The 23,367-nt window shown below is 45.0% G+C and overlaps 1 protein-coding gene across 1 annotated transcript in view; it reads right to left on the reverse strand.

Annotated features, from left to right (window-relative positions):
* Window positions 1-23,367, reverse strand: part of APPL2 (adaptor protein, phosphotyrosine interacting with PH domain and leucine zipper 2) — a 597,113-nt gene that overhangs the window by 310,903 nt on the left and 262,843 nt on the right. Inside the window, exons 5-6 of the mRNA XM_086919274.1 lie at window positions 15,839-15,926; window positions 12,664-12,705 (exon numbers count right to left, since the gene is read on the reverse strand). Of these exons, the coding sequence (XP_086775400.1) occupies window positions 12,664-12,705; window positions 15,839-15,926 (130 nt within the window). The remainder of the gene's footprint in view (window positions 1-12,663; window positions 12,706-15,838; window positions 15,927-23,367) is intronic.

A 23,367-nucleotide genomic window follows, 5' to 3' on the forward strand; every position in this document is an offset into this window, starting at 1 on the left:
TCTTCCCAAGGCGGTGATGTTCTCCAGCGAAATGGGTCAAGCATTTAGGGTAAGTGTTGGGGTAAACGGCACCTCTCTCCAGGCCCTGTTAGACTCGGGCTGTCGTCAGTCCGTGGTACACGCCCGTCTGGTTTTGCCCTCCCAGCTCCTGGTACAATCCCGGGTAAACATTCGATGTGTACAGGGAGATGTAAAGTCTTATCCTGTGGCCTTGCTGCCAATAGCACCTGGGGGGAGGAGTCCACATACGATAAGGGTGGGGGTATTGGCCACTCTCCCTGAGGACCTCATCATAGGGACTGATAATCCAGAGTTCCTAAACATGTTCAAGCATAGCCTGAAGACAAGAGGCCCCACACCAGAATCAGAAACAAAGGATAGGAGTGTCCCTGCCTTAGTAAATGACGAGCCCTGGGTACTCGACCGTAGTTTTCGTTTCTCTCAGCGAAATGACTCCACACTCTCCCACGCGTGGGAGGCGGCCGAGAGATACAAGAACCAACTTCCCTTGCTATACCCAAGGTTTCTTGTAAAAAACGATTTACTGTATAGGCAGGCCCAAAAGGATGAGCCCGATCAACTGCTAGTACCCCACTCCTTCCGGGAACAGGTGTTGTTCTACTCACATGCACATTTAGTAGCCGGACATATAGGGGCAGAGAAAACCACGCAAAACCTACTACGCCACTTTTACTGGCCAGGGATATATAAAGACACAGTGAAATATTGTCAGGAGTGCGAGGTATGTCAAAAAAAGAACATGACCCGGCCCCCGGCGGTTCCCCTACAACCCCTCCCTATCATAGGGACCCCTTTTGAGCGTATTGGCATGGACCTCATAGGACCTCTCCCCAAAACAAAGAAAGGGTATCAGTATGTATTAGTTATAGTGGACTATGCCACTAGGTTCCCTGAGGCCTATCCGTTGACTGTCACCACGACCAAGCACATAGCCGACCGGATGGTCGAAATGTTTTCTAGAGTAGGATTCCCAAAAGAGATCCTCACCGACCAGGGAACTCCTTTCGTATCGAGGCTCATGAAGGAGGTGTGCCAGCTTCTAAGCATCCACCAGATCAGAACGGCAGTATACCACCCCCAAACCGACGGCCTCGTCGAGCGATACAACAGGACCCTGAAAGCAACCCTAAGAAAAATGTTAGAAATCAACGGAGCAGAGTGGGATCAGGTACTGCCCCTTGCTTTGTACGTTCTAAGGGGTCAGAAACAGAGCAGTTTGGGGTTTTCATCTTTCGAGTTATTATATGGTCGCCAACCCCGATCTCTCTTAGAGATGACGAAAGAAGCGTGGGAGAAAGAAACACCCGACGAAACCCTGAAAACCTTAGAATACGCCCGTAACCTCCGGTCCAAAATAGGAAAGTTACGCGAGCTAGCGTATGCCAACCTGGAGAAAAACCAACAGAGACAGAAAACATTCTACGATAAAGGGAAACGATGGAGAAGGATGTCAGCGGGTGATTGGGCTCTGGTACTACTACCCTCCTCCTCACAGAAGTTTAAGGCAGAATGGGGAGGCCCTTTCAAAATCATAAGCACAATCGGTAACACCAGCTATAAGTTACAACTCACCCCGAGGAAGACTCAAGTCTTCCATGTCAACCTGTTAAAGAAGTGGCTCGGACCCCCTCCCACAGGGATACACGTGACGGAACCCCTCCCCCCTCTGTCCTCCAGTACAATAGACCAACTAGTCATAAATGAAGACCTAATGGACACAGATAGAACAGACCTGATGAATACCTTAAAGAAGAACGCAGGAGTCTTCTCAGACATTCCCGGAAGAACTACGTTAGCCACTCATCGGATATGTACAGAGCCTGGAAAAATCGTGAAGATCAGGCCATACAGAGTCCCTGAGGCCAGGCGACAAGGAATAAAACAAGAAATCCAGGAGATGTTGAAGTTGGGCGTAATCCGACCCTCAAGGAGTAACTGGTCTAGCCCAATAGTGTTGATTCCAAAACCCGACGGAACAAGACGTTTCTGCATGGATTTCCGCGCCCTTAACGAAGTATCGCTTTTTGACGCGTATCCCATCCCCCGCATAGATGAGTTGATCGAGAAATTAGGGGAAGCCAAATACATTAGTACCATCGACTTGACCAAGGGATATTGGCAGGTGCCCCTCCATGAGGATGACAGACACAAAACAGCCTTCTCGACCGAGGACGGTCACTATGAATTTACCGTCCTCCCCTTCGGACTTCACGGGGCCCCTGCCACCTTCCAGAGACTGATGAACACGGTGTTGAAAGAATTGTCAATGTTCACTTCGGCGTACCTCGACGACATCGTCATCTTCAGTCCCGACTGGGAAACCCACTTAGAACATCTCCAGAAGGTGCTAGTGACTCTACAAGAAGCAGGGTTAAAAATCAACGCAAAGAAATCGCGCCTGGCCTATCAAAAAGTGAAATATTTGGGTTATGTCTTAGGGCACGGGATGATAGAACCCCAAATCGAGAAAGTACGAGCCATAGCCGAGACACCATTTCCCAAATCTAGAAAAGATATGAGGGCGTTCTTGGGATTGATTGGTTATTATCGCAGGTTCATTCCCATGTTCTCACAGATATCGGCCCCCCTTTCTGACACCCTGAGGATCAGGACCCCGGAAAAAACGCTTCTCAACCCCACGAGGGAGATGGTAGAGGCATTCACCGCCCTGAAAAAGAGTATCACTTCCACCCCAGTTCTGACGTCCCCTGATTTTTCAAAGCATTTCTTTTTACACACCGATGCTTCAGACTATGGGATAGGGGCAGTACTCTCCCAAAAATCCGAGGAAGGGACGGAACATCCCATATTGTACGTTAGCCGTAAACTGTTTCCCCGAGAACTAAAATATGCCACAGTAGAGAAGGAATGTTTAGCGATAAGGTGGGCAGTGGGTAAATTGTCCTATTACCTGGAGGGTAGGCCGTTTACCCTATATACTGACCATGCTCCCCTACAATGGATGGCCCGTAACAAAGGGAATAACGCCAGAGTGATGCGCTGGTTCCTATCCCTGCAACCTTTCTCCTTCAAGGTGGTTCATACCCGTGGAACTGACAATATCGGGGCTGACTTTCTTTCTCGCTATCCCCTTCCCGAACGGAAGTGTTCAGGGGGGGAGGTATGTAACGGGGTGCCCGAGGCGCCCCCTGGGGTCGAAGTAACCTGTACACCCCCCTTTCTGTTTCCACAGCCCAGACAGGAATCACCGTGCTGGCACTCCGTGGAGGAACCGTACAGCGGAGAGGAAGAGGACAGCGCCGGCGGCCCCTTTAACTGGCCTCCAGCTACTGAGGGGGAGTGGCCAAACTCCGCTAGAAAAGAGGCAGGTGAGGCAGACCAGGTGTGTCTGTACACCGGCGGAGCAGTGTGTAGGAGGAGAGACGCGGAGCGAAGTGGAGACGAGGAGGACGTTGAATGGTGGGAGGACGACTCACCCGATCTACGACTACAGCATCGGATCCAGTCCCGGGAGCTGACGGAGGAGGTGGTGTCCTACGAGGGATTTCCGCGGAGGCAGGAGGATCCCCCGGACTACCGCCAGGTAGACATCGCGGAGTTGGAGCGAAGTTCGTTGGACTTTCGCCCCGCCGAGGAGGAGAGGAGTGAGGACGAGCCACGAGTGGACGACCCCAGGACCCGGGAAGACGGAGCGGAGCCCCGCAGCGGCGAGAGTTGTCAAGCAGCCACAGGAGGAGATCCAGAGCCCGGACCGGAGCCAGGAGGCCACCGACACCGCGATCCGCCCAGCCACTCCCCCGGAGGGGCGTGGCTCCGCGAGGTACGTGACCGCATAGCGGGTTGGATCGGGAGGAGGGCGAGGCGCTAGAGCGCTTCCCACATAGAAACAGGGAAGGGGACGGAACGGAGTGTGGTAGTATTCTAGTTGCCCAAAACCCCTATTCTAGCGGAAACAAGCTAAATAATAAGATACGTTGGGAGCACTTAGTATACCTCACCTCACTTCCCCCCCCCTGGTGTATGGGATTTGCACACGGAAGGCCGTGACAGTAACGCGCTTTTCCACTTTATTTGCATGGGTCCGCCTTGAGAGGACGGCACGACGGAGCCGGACGCTGTTGACCGAAGGCGGACATTAAAGACAAGGAGGACCGAGGGTGTCATCTCCAAGAGCCGGGCTGAGAGGAGTCGCTCACCAAGGAAGCCACCGGGGAGACTCAGAAGCACCGACCAGTTGTTATCTACAATAAAACCTTTTTCTTTGATCACTAAGACCCGTCTCCTGCCTCTTCCTGCAGTCCCGCTTACAGGGAGCGAAGAGGAGAAAAGAAGAAGGATTTCCGAGCGGTCATTCCTAGGTTCGACAGAGCACGTTCTGAAGGAACAAGAACCTCCGAGACGGCATCAGGTATTGAACCAATGCAAATCGGAACCATCAGAGGACCACTAACGAAAGAAGAAAAAGAAAAGAGAAGGACCAATAACCTGTGCATGTATTGTGGTTCGAGTGGGCATTTTGTCCGAAACTGTCCGAAGAAGCCCAAAGGAACATTTAAGCCGAAGGAAAACTAGCAGCACCACCCGTAGTTGGAGTTGAACGGGTGGGTGCAATTACAGAAGAGACTCCAAATGAACACCATGTGGCGAACACCTTGCAAGCGGCAGCTCCACATTTGATTCTGTCTATGAAAGTGATATTCCGATCAACGGTCCTAACCGAAGTCTCAGTTATGATAGACTCAGGAGCGACAGGAAATTTCTGCGACTTGCGTTTTGCAGACAAGGTGGGAATCCAAGCAATAAAGAAAGAGAGGAGTGAACCGGTCCGAGCAGTAGATGGAACTAATTTATCATCGGGGCCTATTGTGAGCCATACAGAGGTGATGGAACTGATTACCACAGATGGCCATCGAGAGCAGATTCAATTTAATTTAATCGACGCTCCACAGTTTCAATTAATTCTTGGATTGCCATGGCTCACGGAGCATAACCCTACAATTAACTGGAACTCCAGAACGGTTATTATGGATTCAAATTACTGTCGTGAGAACTGTTTTGTTTCAAGAACTATCGGAGAGGAGATAAACCCAGCTCATGCCTTGAGTCTTGTGGAGCATTCTATGTGTGCCATTGATACACACCAGATTCCAGAAGAGTATAAGGAGTTTCGAGAACGTGTTCAATGAAGTGGAAGCGGAACTTTTACCCCCACATAGAGTCTATGACTGCAAGATAGACTTAGAACCTGGAGCCAATCTGCCATGCAGTCGAGTGTACGCACTAACAGAAAAAGAACACCAACATCTAAAGGAATACCTGGATAAGTATTTGGCGAATGGCTTCATCCGACCATCACAGTCACCTGTCTCATCGCCCCTATTTTTTGTGCCCAAAAAGGAAGGGGAATTGAGGACGTGCATCGATTACAGAGCAATCAATAGAATAACAAAAAAGAACAGGTACCCTCTACCCTTGATATCGGTCTTATTGGATCAGGTCAAAGGAGCCCAAATCTATACAAAATTAGATCTGCGAGGGGCCTACCATCTAGTCCGAATGCGAGAAGGAGATGAATGGAAGACGGCCTTTCGGACTAGATTCGGGCTATTCGAATACCAAGTGATGCCTTATGGACTGTGTAATGCCCCAGCTGCCTTCCAGCACTTTATCAATGATATTTTGAAGGAGTTCATCGATCAGTGCGCCATTGTGTACATTGACGACATCTTGATTTACTCCTCCGATGTGACAAAACACCATGAGCAGGTGAAAGGAGTATTGAGAAGGTTGCAAGAGAACAAGTTGTTCGTGAAATTGGAGAAATGTGCATTCGATGTCTCTCAGGTTGAGTTCTTAGGATTTGCCCTTTCCCCGTCCGGCATCTTGATGGATCCTAAAAAAGTAGAGGCGGTGACCACCTGGAAATCCCCGACGAGTGTGAAAGAGGTCCAAAGCTTCATTGGATTTGCCAACTTTTATAGACGATTCATCAGTGAGTTCTCCGGAAAAATTTTACCTCTTACCAGATTGTTGAGAAAAGGAACAAAATTTGAGTGGCTGAAAGAATCAGAGGAGGCCTTCCAAGCCTTAAAAGAAGCCTTTACCACAGCACCTGTGCTGCTTCATGCTGACCCATCGGAACCGTTTTATGTAGAGACCGATGCGTCGGATCAGGCTCTGGGGGGGGTTCTGTCTCAGCGTCACAAGAGCACGGGTCAACTGCATCCAGTAGCCTACAGATCAAGAAAACTGACCCCGGCAGAAATCAATTATACCATCACCGAGAAAGAACTACTGGCTATCAAGGACGCCTTCAAGGAGTGGCGGCATTATCTGATGGGAACACAGCATCAAGTTACAGTATTTACGGATCATCGTAACTTGAAATTCTTGAAATCCGCCAGAACGCTCACGCCAAGACAACTTAGATGGTCCTTGTATTTTGCAGATTACGACTTTGTAATTACCTTTCGTCCAGGAGCACAAAATGGGAAGGCCGATGCACTTTCCAGATTGGGCACCGAGTCTCAAAGGGCAGCTATAGACGTTCAACCGATCATCCCTGAGAACAAATTTATTGGAGCCACAGTCTCAATCAATATCCAAAAGGCCATCGCAGAAAACATGAGTTCAGAGACTATGCAGGATTGGGTTAAAGGAGATCCAAACAGAACAATCGTTCATCAGTTGCCATATCATGGGGAGGCCTTGTATGTGCCAACGACAGAACTGCAGCAACAAGTGATGCGTGAATGTCACGATGATAAGTTAGCCGGACACAAGGGGGAAAACAAGACAGAAGAGTTGATAAAGAGACACTATTGGTGGCCTGGAATGTCAACTGATATTGAGAGTTATGTTAAGGCTTGTGAGATCTGCGCGCAGGGAAAATCTGAACGACAAGCCCCAAAGGGTTTCCTACAACCCCTACCCACCCCTCCTTATCCTTGGCACACAGTAACACTAGATCTCATCACTGATTTACCTTTGAGCAGGGGTTTTGACACCATTCTAGTGGTAGTAGATGCCTTCTCTAAAATGGCCCACTTCATAGCTTTAAAAGGAACCCCATCAGCCAAACAACTAGCAGACCATTTTAGTTCCCAGATTGTCAGGATCCATGGCATACCCAAGGTGGTCATTTCGGATAGGGGTTCCCAGTTTATATCCCATTTTTGGAGAGCCTTTATGAAGGGTCTAGGTACTGAAGTCAGATTTTCTACGAGCTATCATCCAGAAACTGATGGACAAACAGAAAGGGTGAACCAAGAACTGGAACAATACCTTCGATTATTCCTCCTGAAAGAGGAAATTCAGTGGGCAGACTACTTGTGGTCGGCGGAATTTGCCCATAACAATGCCAAAAATGGCTCAACTGGTTTCTCCCCCTTCTTCTTGAATTATGGACGGCACCCAAATGCATCAATTCGACAAATGGAAGTAGCAGTCCCAGCTGTCAAAGACTTAGCTTCCCAATTGAATCAAATCCAGCAGGAGGCAGTAGACAATCTGCGAAAAGCTAAGGAGAAATATAAGACTTATGCAGATAAGAAGAGACGTGCAAGTCCTCCATTGTCCGTTGGAGATAAGGTGTGGTTGAACACAAAACATCTGAGACTGAAAGGGAATCGAAAATTTCAACCTCGCTGTATTGGTCCCTACCCAGTGGAGAAGCAAATTAATCCAGTTACCTATCAATTGACACTACCTCCTAAGATGAAAATTCATCCCGTCTTTCATGTCTCCTTACTTAAAAGAGCTTCTGCAGGACTGAGAATTCAATCACCTCCTAAGCCAATCCACCTTGAGACGGGAACGGAGTTTGAAGTGAAAGAAATCCTGGATTCTAAGGTCTCCAGAGGGAAACTGTACTACCTCATCGATTGGAAAGGTTATGGACCAGAGGAGCGATCGTGGGAGTTGGAGGAGGATGTTCATGCTCCCAGGTTAATCCATTCCTTTCATCAACGTTACCCTTCCAAACCCAGACGGAAGGAGCCTACCTTGTTGGGGGGTACTGTCAGAACCCGTCATTTGGACTCGCAAATATGTGGTTCAGTATCAGCCCAAGATAATGCCAGGATCCCTGCATATTCTTCATGGTCTGATAGGGTCCGAGTCTGGAGAGACAAAATGGCTGCCACAGTGCCGTGGTGCTGTGAGGTTGACGCTCTAGTCGTTTAACCTCGTTCTGATGCGGAGAGTACGAACGGAGCGCGAGCTCTGGAAACTACGCACTTCACCTGAACCGTTAGCGAAGACGAACCTGTGTGCGTAGCTCTGGTGAATTCCTTGAATCCTTAGTTCTAAATTATCCTTGTTGTAGTACTCCATTTGCGGTTAGCGCGAGTGTCGAGGAAATGTTGTTACGGCGTATTAATTCAAACGCGTAGCAATTCTTTCCCCATTCCAAGTTCGAGATTCCAGTTGTGAAGAAAACCCCCGAAGCGTCGTCGAAGAGAGAAGTGAACAGTTCATGATTTCCTGAGGAGAGAAGCCCCAACGGAAAAGAGAGAGTCCGTCAGCGAACTGAAAGCTAAGTAACAATTACCAGTGTTTGGCCAAACTGAAGATTACCAACAGTAGTGAACTAGTACGTCAAATGAGAAAAGAACTATTTCTAAGTATTTTTTGAGTGAACAAGAAAGAAACAATTACATGAACTTTACATAACCTTGAAGCTGTCGCCTGAAGGAATAAGATAAAGACTTATCAATAAGGAAAAGGCCTGGCTGAGAGGTATTGAAATAACTGAAACTTTACAGAATCCAATTACAGCGACATCGACTAGTTAGTGAAGTAAGTATGCTCTAGAAGATAATAGTCGTAGTTTAACAATAGAGTAGTACTAGCAGGCATCTAACCCATTCGTCCTTGTCTTCCTATGCAGTAACAACTGACTAGACGAGGAAAGCACAAATAAACCTTAAGAAGAGAAGCAAGGTCCAGAAATAGAAAAGTGAGTTAACAATAAGAACCCCGTGAATACCAGAGTCAGGATAGGAGAGTAGGGAAACTAATGGTGTGCTCCTATTTCAGGTTTCTAACTCGCAGACACCCAGAAGGAAGTTGTCTGAAGAAACTTTCCGGACCAGTCTCTTCTCTGTTTATTATTTTATCCACACCCCCTTTCCGGAGGATGATGTAGGGAGGTTCTACTAGACCTGCCGGCATCGTCTCTTGGGATTTGGGTATTAGCATCTAGTTCCCGAGCCAGAAACCATCTCTGCTCCTGCGCAAGTGAGAGTCGAGAATATACATATCAGGTAATGCTTGGAGCCCTGACACAAAGCTATAATGGCTTGCATGATGTCCCCCAAGGAGGGGTCTCCGGGCTGCCCAGTCCCTCGCCCCCCAGTGGTGGTGATGTCATGATCAGTGTGCTGTTCTGCCTTGTCCATCCGCAGGACCTCAAATCCCTTTTTTCTGGACACTCTGCCCATCTTGCGGTCTGTTGGCAGTAGTAGTAAGTTGTGCAGGGAAGCTCTGTGAGCCCCACTCACCCCGGTGAGATGGTGTTGCAGGCGCGGTGTTGCCAAATCTTCGTCAAAAGTCTGCTGGTCCGATAGTCCCAACTGCTAGGTTCCCCGGGGATCTGCCCCAAATGCCTCAGGCATGCGGAAGGTGGGCCATCCAGGCGCAAAGGTCCCCATCCCTGTAGAGGATCAATGAATAGGTAAGTGTGCTGCGTTCTCCTTGGGATTCTCTTCTTCGACCAGTTCAGAAGTTAATACTCATTGCCTGCAGAGTCGGCATGAGTCATGCTCAGCTCCAGAGTTAGGGTGTGTATGTGTCTTTAGGGGGGTTGTAACTTATATCCCTTTAAATACTCTCGAGCGCAGGGCCTCCTTGCTGGTAGCAGCGACATCCTCCAAGTGGGTCTCCACACCTAAACACAGCTCCACTCCCACATCTGTCCCTGTATCTAGGTACGGGCAATTAAGGCCCATTTAGTGCCCACGAGCGCCCACCTGGTGGTGATCCACACTTTGCTCAGTGGGCAATTCCGGGTATAGGATGTTCCCGCCTCTGCTTGCCAGGTCCTTCACCTGGTATCGCCACACCATTCAGGATCTCCCATCTGGCGTCCTAGTCCTTCATGCACTCCTCGCTGCTATCATGCCACAGTTAACTTGTGTACTCAGCCCTCCACAGTGCTGCTTACCGGGGTCTCACTCCGCATCTCGGTGCCAAGACTGCAGGGTGCCGCCCGTCTGCCACTCCAGCCCAGACAGCGCTCGGATTCCCTCCTGGTCGCGTTCTGTGGCAAAGGCTCGGTCCCAAGCTATGCGGCCTAACTGCAGTGCAGGCAATGTCCCCCGCTCCGCCATTTTAGGGTCAGGCAGCGTCGATCGGGTATCCAAGGAATACTGAGTCGCTCCCGCAACCCCTTGTTGATACCGCTCACAATGTCCTCAGGTGAGATGCGGCTACCTCCCAATCCTCAATAATTGCGCCCAGAGGTACTACCGGAACACTCACTGTCCTCCTCAGCAGTCAGCCACTGCTCCGTACGGGCCCCCATTTTGACTCTCATCCAGGCGGGCTGCAGTGGGAAAAGGAGAATGCCATTTTCTTCACATTCTGTCACTACGAAACCCTGATATTCCTTCTGAATGTGCACCCAGTATTCCGCATCAGATTACGGGGTTAGGGCCCCTTACGGTGTACCAGGATCACTTGAAACGGAGGGCGGCCAATGAGGAGCTCCGAGGTCTGCTTCTGATTACATCGGCACCCAAGCCACGCCCCCTGATAGAAAGTTTATTATGTGATCCATATATAGATATGTACTACACATTTTCTTATTTTTCCTTCTTTCCCCCTTTTCTTCTCTATCTTTTACCATTTTTCTTCCTTTTTGGTTCTTTTTCATTTATTGCTAAATATTAAAATGCAATTTCGTAAGTGCAGAATTATGATACTATCTCAATAAGTTATTTGCACAATTTATCTCTTCTTTATTTAAATGCTATTTCTTGTTAGTACTTTCCTTTTTTTGTTTATAAAATTCTATCCATAACCTGGATTTTCATTCTAAGCAAAGATAATTCTGTTTATTTGCATTACATTTCAGTAAAGCTTTTATTAAACTAAAAAATTGTAAAACGTTTCCTGTTTGGAAATGCAAATGCCTGACAGAAGCATGGTGGTGTGCTCTTCATTGCATGCCAGTATCCAAGTGACTTAAGTCAAGTCAAAAGTAGCAACCTGCTTAATTAATATTCTCATTGTGCGATTTAATTTGACTGGAGATTTTTTGATACCACCTTTTAATACATAGGCACTTTGCAAAATTAAAGACTGGTTGCAAAAAATCGCTGCACAATATGCAACCAAGTTTGGAGACCAGCCTTTTGTACATAGGGCCCTTCAAATCGCAACAAGATGTCCTACAATCTCAGATGTCAAGTGTTAGTCCAGTCTAGAGTGTAGTACAGAATCAAACCGCAGCAGGCAACAGATGTTGCAGAGAAGAGTGACCTCACCTAAAAAGCAAGATGAATTGATTGATAAATAGAAAGTGTACAACCCAGAATTGATTCCACTTCACCAATAAAATTGGCCGTTGAGCAAAATAATCACTGCTGACATTTGCTAATGTCATCTGTTGATATCATCAGGTCATATATATAAATGCCAGCAATGCCAACCTAGCCTTCCATCCTTCTGAGGTCGGTAAATTTAACATCATTAAATGAGGAAATGGAGATGTTTCCTATTTACAGTGCTTAGAAACAGCAGAAATGTGGCATGAAGTTTGATACATAGAAACGTATATTATTATTATAAGACAAGCCAGGATTCCAATAGCCTATATTACTTTGGGGTCACTCCCCCCTAACGTTGCTGCTACACACTACATGCACACGTAAGTCTAGGTTACACAGCCTTTAGTTTTAGTCATAATAACAAGTGACTTAGCACCTTTTCACAAAGTATTATCAAGGATGAGAAGAGAGGATGTAGGTTTCGAGCCCAAGTGGGACTCTAGCAGGGCTCAAGAGTCTTGAAATGTGATCTTTGAGTGGGCAGCAGAAGGAACTTGTGAGCACATCTGTCACTCACATTCATGAATCCAGTTCACAAATACTACAGCCATGGAAAGGAAAGACTTGCCGGGGTTACAGTGCCACTGTCTACCCACCGGGCCACTTTAGAGCTGACCTAATATCATCCAAGTCCGAAAAAGGTACTCCAGCCTGTTGCCGAGGTATCAATAGAGCAGCAGGTGCAGTGGCACTGTGGACCCACAGATGCCCACTGAAACCCAATTATTAATGTATTTTGTTACTCAAAGTAGTCAGGGAGGCCCTTTACCTTGCTTGTACTAGTGCCAATGGCACCCTTGCTACGCCACTGGCTGCAGCAAAGGGATTCTTTCGGAAAGGAGTAATACTTTCAGTTGTGTTGTGACAAGAAACAATGCAGGGTTCTCACACTCTCTTTTTCTTTGTCTGTCTCCCTTCATTGGGATCCCTTACAGTAGTATTATAGAAGACAAAGTCATAGCCAGAAAAAGTGCAGAGTCCCTTAATGCACAAACATAATCACATCAAAACTCCACAAGTCGATCCCTTCAACCATGAAGCTTGCTAAAAACAAGTTAACATGCGTAAAGGGAAATTATTTCAGTGGCACCAAAGCTTACAACACAAGAACTTCAGAAGGTGGACTTACCGTTACTGGCCAGTACGAACACATCTTTCAAAGTGCTAACTTCTGAGGGAGGAACAAAGATAGTTTTAGTGATCTCGGATAATGAAGACTGAACGTGTGTTTTTTTTAGCAGCACAGATCAGATACACTTGCTCATATAGCTCATTACAGAGGGTGCTCTCCTGCAATACAACTCTGCATCAGCTTGGGAAAACACTTCAGATATTGGGTTGAAAAAGCAAATTCGATCCTCGAAACAGACTGTCATTCATTTACAAGGGGCTTAACCCATTTTGCATCTATAGGAAAACATATTACAAATTCTATACGCTTTTCAAAGCCCAAATTGGTAACTTATTGCCTTACCATGCAAACATGGATGTTAATTTATAGGATTCCTTTTACCTTACCATTAGAGTGGTATATTTGTGGACGTCCTTAATTAATAGGAGGATTAAAACTACTAGAGTTACTACAGAGAAGGATCAATTAAAACCTTTAGATTCATTTTATTCATTTGAACCTAACAAGTATTTTTGTTCTATAAATTCTAATTAGGAAACATTCAAATAGTACGCACTTTTTTTAAACTTCCCAATCCCACTTGAGTTCTTCAAACTAAATATAAGAAATATTATTATAAATTGTTATCTATCTTTAAGATTGTCATGTCTGTATTAATTAAAAATCAATACAAGGCAAACAGATTAAAAGCCTATTACTTATCCTAGGATGTACTTTTCAACAGTTGTCATTCCCACAAATTCACGTAGATAGAACAAAACTCCTGAAGGGAAGGGACAGCATAGCTATGCATGTTATCCCAAGCCTGTCTTAAGAAACTCACGGTTACCTTTAACTGTCTTTTCCCTTTAGAAACTCTGACAATTTAACCCAGATGCGATTGGTTCTCTCTTCAGAGAGGATACTCCGAGGATCAAGAACAAACAAGTAAAACAAGGAGCTGGGCTTGAACGCTAAAACAGGTGTGAAACAAGGACTTCTGAACATGTGTAGCTCAGGCTCTTATATTCCATATAGGTACCCCAATACAGGCTCAGGTAACATCGTAACCTTTCACCTATACTCTCCCCTACATTACACACAACGGTTCTTGGGGACTGACCTTTTACCTAGATACAACACTGCACTCAGAACAGCAGGATGTTCCCCTGTAAAAGCCTCATACATTTGGCATGAGGATGCTTGCAGGACTACCATCTCCTGTATAATAACTATGCATGAAGTTCATTCTCTACGTCATCCTAAGTCTGGCAACTAGCACAGCAAGGTAGAACCCCCGGGGAGACCTTTGGGTATAAAAACATCACATCTTGCTGAGACAAGGAGAGGAGATCAGGATTTCCCTGCCAACACACTTATGTGAGACACTGAGATTCCTGCATGCAGAAACCTCAAGCTCGCAGTGGTCTAACATCCCTTATGGGGTGTCCAACTCGAGACCAAGGCAGGGTCCCACAGTCTCTCACGTCAGGTAATGGGGTTGACTTTATCCTAGAGGGATTCTTGGCTTAGCATCTACATACATACTAGGTATATCTAGTTAGGGTAGCATTGTAGGAGTACGCAATATATTGTCATGTATTTTATATACTTGCCTGCATTGATGGTCATAGCAAAATGGTAAAAATCTTCCATCCTTTTCCTTTCTTAGTGCTTCTAATCATTTATATCTGTTACTGTCTATTTTACACTGGAATAACGACTGTTCAATAAATGCTTGTCGAAAAACGTCCATACCGTTTATTCTGTGTATCTCTCGGAGACTAAGTGAGCACGAGTGACTGAGCGAAAAGTAGTACATTGTTTCCTACACCACAAGACCAAAATACTTTCCAGCTATAATTCAAGGCTTTAGGCTTACGCATTGATCTTTCTCTCGCCAGAACTCTTGATGGGTTTCTGAACTGAAACAGATCATCTCTTATCCAAATTCAATTTAGAACAGGGGGTTTCCTTTATGGAACACACTTGTTGTATTATATTTCTATTTCGTTTGTGATTGCGATGCACATTCTATTGTTTCTTAAAATTAATATCTAATAACTAAATAGATGAAAACTTAAAAGATGTAAAAATAAAGCATTTAACTCAAACTAATTCTCTTTATTGACTCAATAATAAATCTTTAATAATGTATTGTTATGTAGCTATCTGATCCTCATTTCTCTTTGTCCCCCATCAAAGGTCCATACGACCAGCGGTGGGGGTTATTTAATGATTACACTCAAAGATTGAGATTACAGGAAACCCCAATCCATCAGTCTGTAATGCCTACTTTGGGGGGCTGGGGACTTATAAATATTAAATAGGAAGGTGTAAGCCTGGCAAAAGCTTTATATTCCCAGGTGGAAATGGCAGTTTATAACTGCTATACAGACTGCAGTGGCAGGCCAGAGACATAATTTGCAGTGCTACTTTAGTGGGTGGCACAATGGGTGCTGCTGCCCACCAGTAGTATTTCATTAGCAGGCCCTGGGTACACGTAGTACCATTTACTAAAGACTCATTAAATGTGCCTATTGGGTGTAGGCCAATGTTACCATGTTTTAGGGTGAGAGCACAAGCCCTTTACCACTTGTTAGTAGAGGTAAAGTGCAGAACCCCAATGCCAAAAAAACGAATTCAGCAAAAACAGGGGAGGAAGGCAAAACGTTTGGCGGAACTTTTCCTCAGCAATTTAAAAATACATATCTCAGGTTTCCCATATCCAGTTTTTGTCATTTGTAAGTCTTTTGGCCTATTGAATTGTTCTTGGTTATTTAAATTTGATTAAGTTATTTTATTGTGTGGTGTTCTTGACTATACATCTGTTCGGTACTTCCTGAACTTAACAAGCATTTATCTATGAAGTTCCCTGCAGCTTGATTTATTGCTACCACTGTTTGAGCAGAGTTCCTCTTAGAACAGTGTTGTGGTTAATGAGGCTGTGTTCATTAGTTGGTAGGGCTACTTCCTCTCTTCATAAATTAACAAAACTATTTCTAATAAGGGCAACAGTGTAGATTTTAAATGCACTGAGCACAATTTTGGATGCCCTTTCACTCAACTCACTGCTTTGAAAAACTGATCGTATAAAGTAGCTGCAAAAAGTAAGTATGATATTATTTTTCTTCTCTGAAACAAGAACTGAAATTATATGACTGTGTGATCAAAGAATATAAAATGTTTGTACCTGTAAGATCTTTTTCTCGAAATTGTATTATTGGAAGGACCATTGTGTCTGCAAGCTGTTTTGCAAGCTCAGTGTGAAGAATGTTAAGCTGCAATAAAAATCATTAAATAAAAAATTAGTGTGCGGTATAAGATCTTCACATTATATATATCATTAAACGATGCAAAAATAGTACAGTGACATTTCTGATAAGATTTACATTTTCCCTAGAAACCATGTTTCTTAGATACTATGCTTCTCATAGATTATACAATAAAAAGACTATTTTCATTCTGCACAAATACCACATGCCAATCCGAATTGGACCAGAGTCTCCTGACATTACAACAAGTGGGAAGAAAATGGTCAAATGGACTGACTGTTGGATGGGGACATGAGGGATTTTGGGAAGTAATCATTACTAGTCCAAACTCTTGGTGACTTGAGGAATGTGTTGGGGATCCAAAGGTGATCAATGGTGGTTTCAGTCTATAACCAATTCATACATTAACATTTCACATCCTTATTGGGCTTATAGAGCTAGTTGACTGATGAATGTAGGCCAGCGACGGAGGAAGCAATATTGTATTTAGGAAGAGAAATCATTCCTTTTTAGCAGCAAAAATTCCAATGCAAAGATCAGAATAACATCCTATCTAGACGGTGTGACTTGAATAGCCGGGCAGGATCTGTCAGCACAACACACATTACAAAACATCAAGAATACAGAGAAAGGCTTTGAGTCATTAGTTGCTGGGTTGTCTGTCAGGTTTTGGCATCAGCATATTTTAACAAATGTGTACTTTTTTGTGGTAGTTGGACCTTAAATTGGCGATGAGTTAAAAGTAGTTTTTTTTAATCTTTATTTGCATTTAAGACCAAGTATTCCAATCACGTGCCAGTCAATTTGTTGGCATCATATTCCCAGCTATCACTTATCAAAAGACTATATTTCCCATATTGCGCCCATGTATTCACCCAATGAATATTGTTTTGCAATCTATGCCTTGGTGTGCCATGTATCCCCAGCCCATTTGCAAGTGATATACAGGCATTTGTTGGTTTTTATAGCGGACTGATGGACACATTATTGAACTCTCTAGTGTAAGGGGTTGGGTATACATCTTCCATCTCTGTAAAATGTTATGTTATTTTAAGTCTATTTGTACAACCCAAAACTTACCTGGAAGAGTACATTTGTGCTGAGGAAGTAGCTTTATGGGGAGTGCCAGGTTCAGAGCTAGGTGAAGAGCAAAGGTCTTCAGTTTATTGTGAAATTCAAGAACTGTGGTGGTTCTGTTCTGCAGGGGCAGACGGTTTCCAGGCTTTAGGAGCAAGGTAGGAGAAGGTATGATTGTTGCATCTACGTATGCAGGGGTGGTGTGCAGTTAGGAACCCGGCAGAGCAAAGGTGTCTGGTAGGTTTGTGAACGTTTATGTGGTTGTTGAGGCACATGTGGCCAGTGTTGTGTAAGGCGTGAGGAGTTTGAAAAAAGCTCATTTGTGAGCTGCCAGCCTCTTTGAGGTGCAGGGTGATGAAAGTGTGGGGTGGGGTGGGAGGCCTGACAGCAGAATTTTGGATGGTCTGGAATCTCATGGTCAGTTGAGCATTGATTCCAGTATACAGTTTGTTGCCGTAGTCCAGCTTGCAGGTGATGAGGGTTTGGATGACTGTTCTGTTTGTGGGGAGCCATTCGAAGATCTTCTTGAGTGTGTGAACGCAGGAGACAGAGACTGCATTCACTTGGCCACAATGTTGGTTGTCTATTGCTAATCCGAGGATGAGTCCCAGAGTGAGGTGTCTTTGCTAAAGATTTCTGCTTCCAACTTGTCTAAGTTGTTGAGAAGGGGTTGTGAGCGAGGTGGGTGGCTAAGCATTTGTTTAGCATATTTTTGTTATGACTTCTGCCATCTTTCCATTCTTGTTCACCATGTCGGAGCATGTCTTTTAACCTCAAACAACATCTCACACATACAAGAAACCACACCCTTCCAACCACACCTCCAACTGGGCATCTGGGGTATGAAGCACTATAAAAATGCTACAATACAATACAAGCATTGACCATAGACAAAACATTTTTTTAACACCTTCATAACCCAAGTCCATCACATTGTTTCCTGTGGGTCAAATAATCTTTTACAGAAGATACCCAGTGTCTTCTGTTTCTCAGCATTGTTCTAAAGACTTAGGTTTACAATGAGAAAAGATTATTCTGAACACAAATGTAGACAAAGAATTCCCCAAAAGCAAAACAATCATCCAATACAGCATAAACAATTGGTATTTTGACTCCTTTAAGTAAAATTATGTCCAAATTAAGGAGGAAGAAGAAAGGAGACTGGCTATTCTTTTTTATGTAGAGAATATAAGAAAATAATTAAATAGGACACAAAAGTAGAATAAACTGTAAAGAAATAATCACCATCCCAGAAAGCAATAATGTTTAGAAGTCTGCATCATAGTCACTTTGACCATCAACCTTTCCATGTTTAACCCACATCCTCCATAACTAGTTTCAAGATGATTCATGGTGATCTGTGGATTAAGGTCCGAGTTGAGGCAGTGTAATTCAGCCTAGTGATGCGGCTGGAGATGCTATAGAGATGCTGAGAAACAGGTACATTGGATGTTTTATAATGTTATTAGTAAGTTCAAATAAGGTTTAAGAGCAGTGTTTATCGAGAGGAAAAGTGTACTTAAACCTGTGACATGCAGAGGAAAATTTAACTCCCTGTCGCTTCAATGCCACACCGAGACTACAGCATGCCAAGCCAGATTTTTAAGCTGGCCATTGATTATATACATCAGTTTAAATTGGATTAATTGTTTTTCCAGTCATATAATGTGGATATTCTGCATCCCGACAGGGATATATATCACTTTTGGGCCTACTTAGGACCCATCAAACGGATCAAAGGCTAGCATCCTAATTATAATGGTGGTAAACTCTGAGTTACCGCCTGTTGGGGGGCGCTAGGTGACGCACAGGCAAGCTGGTCGCACCTCTTTGAGGCTCCAGCAGTTTGGAGACCATGTGCGCAAAATTCCGCCCTAACAATGCACAAAAATGCAGAAAAGCTGTGGGAGCATATATACCTTGAGAGCTGCCAGCGGTCATGTCGGACGGAAATGCAGTAAGAACGTTGCAACACTGATCGATCACAGCGGAGATTACCCGGACCTTCTGACGCTGCTCCGAGCCGCGGGGAACAACACCACGCATGGCCGCGGTCTCAGTGCTTCGAGAAGGCTCAGCGTCGCATAACGTTTCAGGCGGTCTTCTCCGAGACACGGAGGAAGCAGTAACTCGCCGTGCTACATCGGATGGACTCCCACTGCTGAAAGAGGGTAGAGAGCGGAACTTATTACTGGACGTGCTCCGCCACTTAAGCCTGAACGGAAGAGCGGAACTACCAAGCAAGTAAGGCGGCAGCGAGGCAGCTATACGGAACGAGGGTGTGCCGACAGCCACCATACAGCAGTGTACTGCAACGAAACAAGAAAACTATGTGTGGGGGAGGTAAGTAGCGCACATTGTAGAGTGGAGCACGCAGGGTAAATAGAACTACGCCATCGCAAATTGTAGAGTCGGAGCACACGAGGTAGATATAACTATGCCATCAGAGCCTCGTTACTCACAGACAAGGAGCATCATTTATTAGATCCAAGATGTAGGCCAAGATAAAATGAAAGGTCTTTTCTGAGCGTGACGGAGGTGCCGAAGCGAAGGTGCAGGTGAGAGCACAAAAAATTTACAGAAGCACGATATATAGAAACATCAAGATACTCAGAGATAACCTGGTAGAGTGACTCCAAACCTTGATAGCACGCACTATTATATCGTGATTCACAGGCAGAGCGCCCTCCATCCAGTCTATGCAGCGCTCTGTAAACGAGAGGCGATAATTGGGCTGGTTCATTGTCAACGCAAGTGCATATAACTTGCTCAGTTGACGCAAAAGTCCATAATAGAAAGCGTCTGGGGTGTGCTTCATTGAATACAGAATAAATATACGCAGCCATGGGAAAAACCAATGGAAAGCAAGCAAAAATGTACTTTGAACCCCCCAAAAAATGGACGCACTCCCAGCATGACGAAGTTGAACAAACAGAGACGATGCAACCCCAAGACTCAGGACAAAACCAAGAAGATGAGCTAAAAACTCTGCTGCTCGCCATGAGGCAGAACCTCACTTCCATAGAAACTAAGATGGACTCAATGACGAGTCAAATTAACTCCATAGTACTAAAAATTGGAAAACATGATGCACACATCATGAAGGCCAAATGACAAATATCGGATGCAGAAGATAAAGCAACCGGGGTCCAGAAACATGTTGCACAGATGGATGTAGTTCTGAAGGTGATCGCTGCATAAAATGAAGGTTTAGAGGCAGGCTCAAGGCGCAATAATATACGCGTTATTGGAATATCTGAAAGCGCAAAAGCTGGTAAGATGGAAGAATTCATTGAGCGCATGCTGTGCACGATGTTCAGAGCTGCCTCATTCTCCCAGCACATGGTAGTGGAACGTGCACATCGTTCACTAGGCCCCCACCGCCTCCAGGTACTCCGCTACGGCCAATTGTCGCAAGGCTGCTGAATTACCGGGACAAAGATATTGCATTGAAGCTAGCCAGGGAAAAGAGTAACCTCAATTTCGAAGGACATAACTTCACACTCCACCCAGATTTTAAGCTAGCTGTGCAAGAATTCTAAGAGAGGCACAAATAGATTATGTGCTAATGTACCCAGCACATCTGAGGTTTACACATCAAGGAAAATAGCACTTTTTGTGCATGCGCAACAGGTTGAGGAATTCTTAAAACGAAATACTTGAAAAGGCTCAGACCGTCTACTGGAGACATCACCCTCGAGAGCTACATCACCTACAATGAAATAAAAGGAAACTTTATCGATAGCAGTGGACATAAAACGATGAGACTGTTAATAGACGCTGAACTGTATCCCAGGACACATCAACCCAGCTCAGATTACCTTTGAAGGCGAAGCTTCTGGGTGAAGAAGACGCTGAATATAAAAGTTGTAACCACACATAGAAATGTGCAGCAGATAAGTGAACTTAAGGGACTAATATACAAACGTTACCCGAGCACATCCCACGCCCCCCCTCCCCCTTTTACTGGTACATAATGATCCCACCAGATGGAGGGGAAGGGTGACGCCATGTTAGCCCCTGGCACGCCCCTAAGGGAAATACCCCACAGTTCGAAATGTTCTTGGAGTTTAAATTTTTGGGTCTTTGGGAGGGGGAGGGAATTGTACTTCCAGCAATGTTGGGCTGCGGTTGTGGGAGGGCTTAGGTAGGGGAATAAATGTAGAGATTGGTACACAACTACACACAAGCGATAATGTGACACTTCCACATGCACTTATAGTTATAGCCTTAAATGGCATTGAAATCTTCAGCTTAATTCTACCCTAGGCAAGATTATGACGCTGAACACTAAGACACAGGAAGTTAAACTGCTGAAATGGAATGTCAGAGGGCTGGGTGAACCACGCAAATGCAGAGAAATATTAGATAATATAGCCCGCCATAATATTCACATAGCGAAGTTACAGGAGACGCACTTGGACCCTCAATGTGTCCCATCCTTTGTCGGTAAATGGGCAGAACACCGAACTTTCTCCTCATATTCCACCTACTCCAGGGGGACAGATTCCTAATCAAAAAGCATACCCCATTTTTCCCAGTGGGGACGGCTCAGGACCAGATGGGACCATATTCTATGAGATGGGGGAAATTATGCATCAGAATCTTTCGCTACCTTACGGGGGAAGATAGGCGAAATCAGGTCCATGCATCTGATGTGGGGGGTGATTTTAATACATCAATGATTCCTCAGATAGGTCTGTTCCCCTACCGCACCATTATTCCCAAGCACAGAAAGTGCTGTCCAGTATACTTACTGATAATGACCTGATAGATGCATGGAGACATTTGCATCCAGTAGGAAAGGAAGGTACACATTTTTCGACATTTCACTCGTCCTGGTCGGATTATTGGGTAGTTTCTAAAGTAGTGGATCACTACAACAGTCCACTTAGCCAAAATATATTCTGATCCCTCCCCGTTTCAAGTTACATTATCCCCATCAACACTTACTTCACCATACATGAATTGAAGACTTATGTAGAGAATATTATTAGATACAATGTTCCATGCAGAGTAAAGTCAAGAAATACCTGACTTGGAGCAGTGAAACATTGGCACAGTACCTGCCATAACTACGGTATGGGAGGCCTTTAAGGTCACTGTCAGGGGATTCTGCATCGCCAAGGGGTCTGGAGTCCTTCGAGACATCCGGAGAACGTTGCACAATCTTGAGGTTGATTTGAAGAGACTGGAGCAGGACCTAAATAAAGGGGCAAATGGTATCCTTCAAAGGGAGATATGGGATAAGTTAACAGAATACAAAGAACGGCTGATAGGGAGTGCTCATTCTGAAGAAAGTACTTTAGAGCCCGACAATATTGCGAGGGCGAAAGGCCCGGTAAGGCACTAGCAGACACAGTTAGGAGACCGCGCTTTTCCAGCTACATATTAGAGGTCACAGACTATGAAGGTAACACCCACAGAGAGAATGCTGCAATACTACAAGTGTCTAAAACACACTATATTGATTTATGCAAGAGCAAAAGACGAACACAGATAAATCGAAATGCATATTTAAATGATGTGGCTCTAGGATGGTTGGGCAACTCGCAGCCAGACTTTTTGGCAGCACCACTGGAGGAGGATGAAATACGCGATGCAATAATGAAGATAAGTCAGGTAAAGCACCAGGGTTAAACGGCCTCCCGATGGATTTTTATAAAGCGTATATGGACCAGCTTGCATCCATATAAAAGAATGTGTATGAGGAGGCATATGAAACTGGGAATCTGCCCCAGACCATGAGAGAGGCCTTGATAATCTCGATTTTAAAGCCCGGGAAGACGGCAGACCAGTGTGACACTATCCCTAATTAATAATGATGGTAAAATTCTAGCTAAAGTACTAGCTAACAGTGTAACTTTATTAATGGAAAAACTGGTGCTGCCAGACCAGGCATGATTTATCCCAGGAAGAGCCACATCTCACAATCTCTACACCCTGTTTTTCATCATGCAGGATATTGACCACAAAATGGAGGCAGTGGATGTTTTTCTAGACGCCACAAATCGTTCGATTCAGTAGAGTGGGATTACGTACTGGTGAGGTTCCGTGACAATTGTAAGTGGTGCATTCGATTCGTACGAATATGGTCGAGTCTGGTATCTATGAACCGCAAATGACGAGTTTAGTAAGTGTGCGCAGTTTTGCTGTGCTAACTTAAACCGTTCGTTTGTTATGTGGGTTTTTCATCTGTACCCACGGGTTCCATCATAGATACGGCATCCATTTTGTCTCTTGCCCTCAAGTAGCCAGCGAACGGACGCTGTCCGCTTCGCGACCCTGGGGCTCCCAAGATATTTGCGGAAGACACATGTTCTTTGTAAGTGTCTTTATGACGAGGGGGGATGTTACTGTAAGGCAGATG

This window comes from Lissotriton vulgaris, chromosome 1_1 (genome assembly GCF_964263255.1).
Source record: "Lissotriton vulgaris chromosome 1_1, aLisVul1.2, whole genome shotgun sequence".
Classification (NCBI taxonomy): domain Eukaryota; kingdom Metazoa; phylum Chordata; class Amphibia; order Caudata; family Salamandridae; genus Lissotriton; species Lissotriton vulgaris.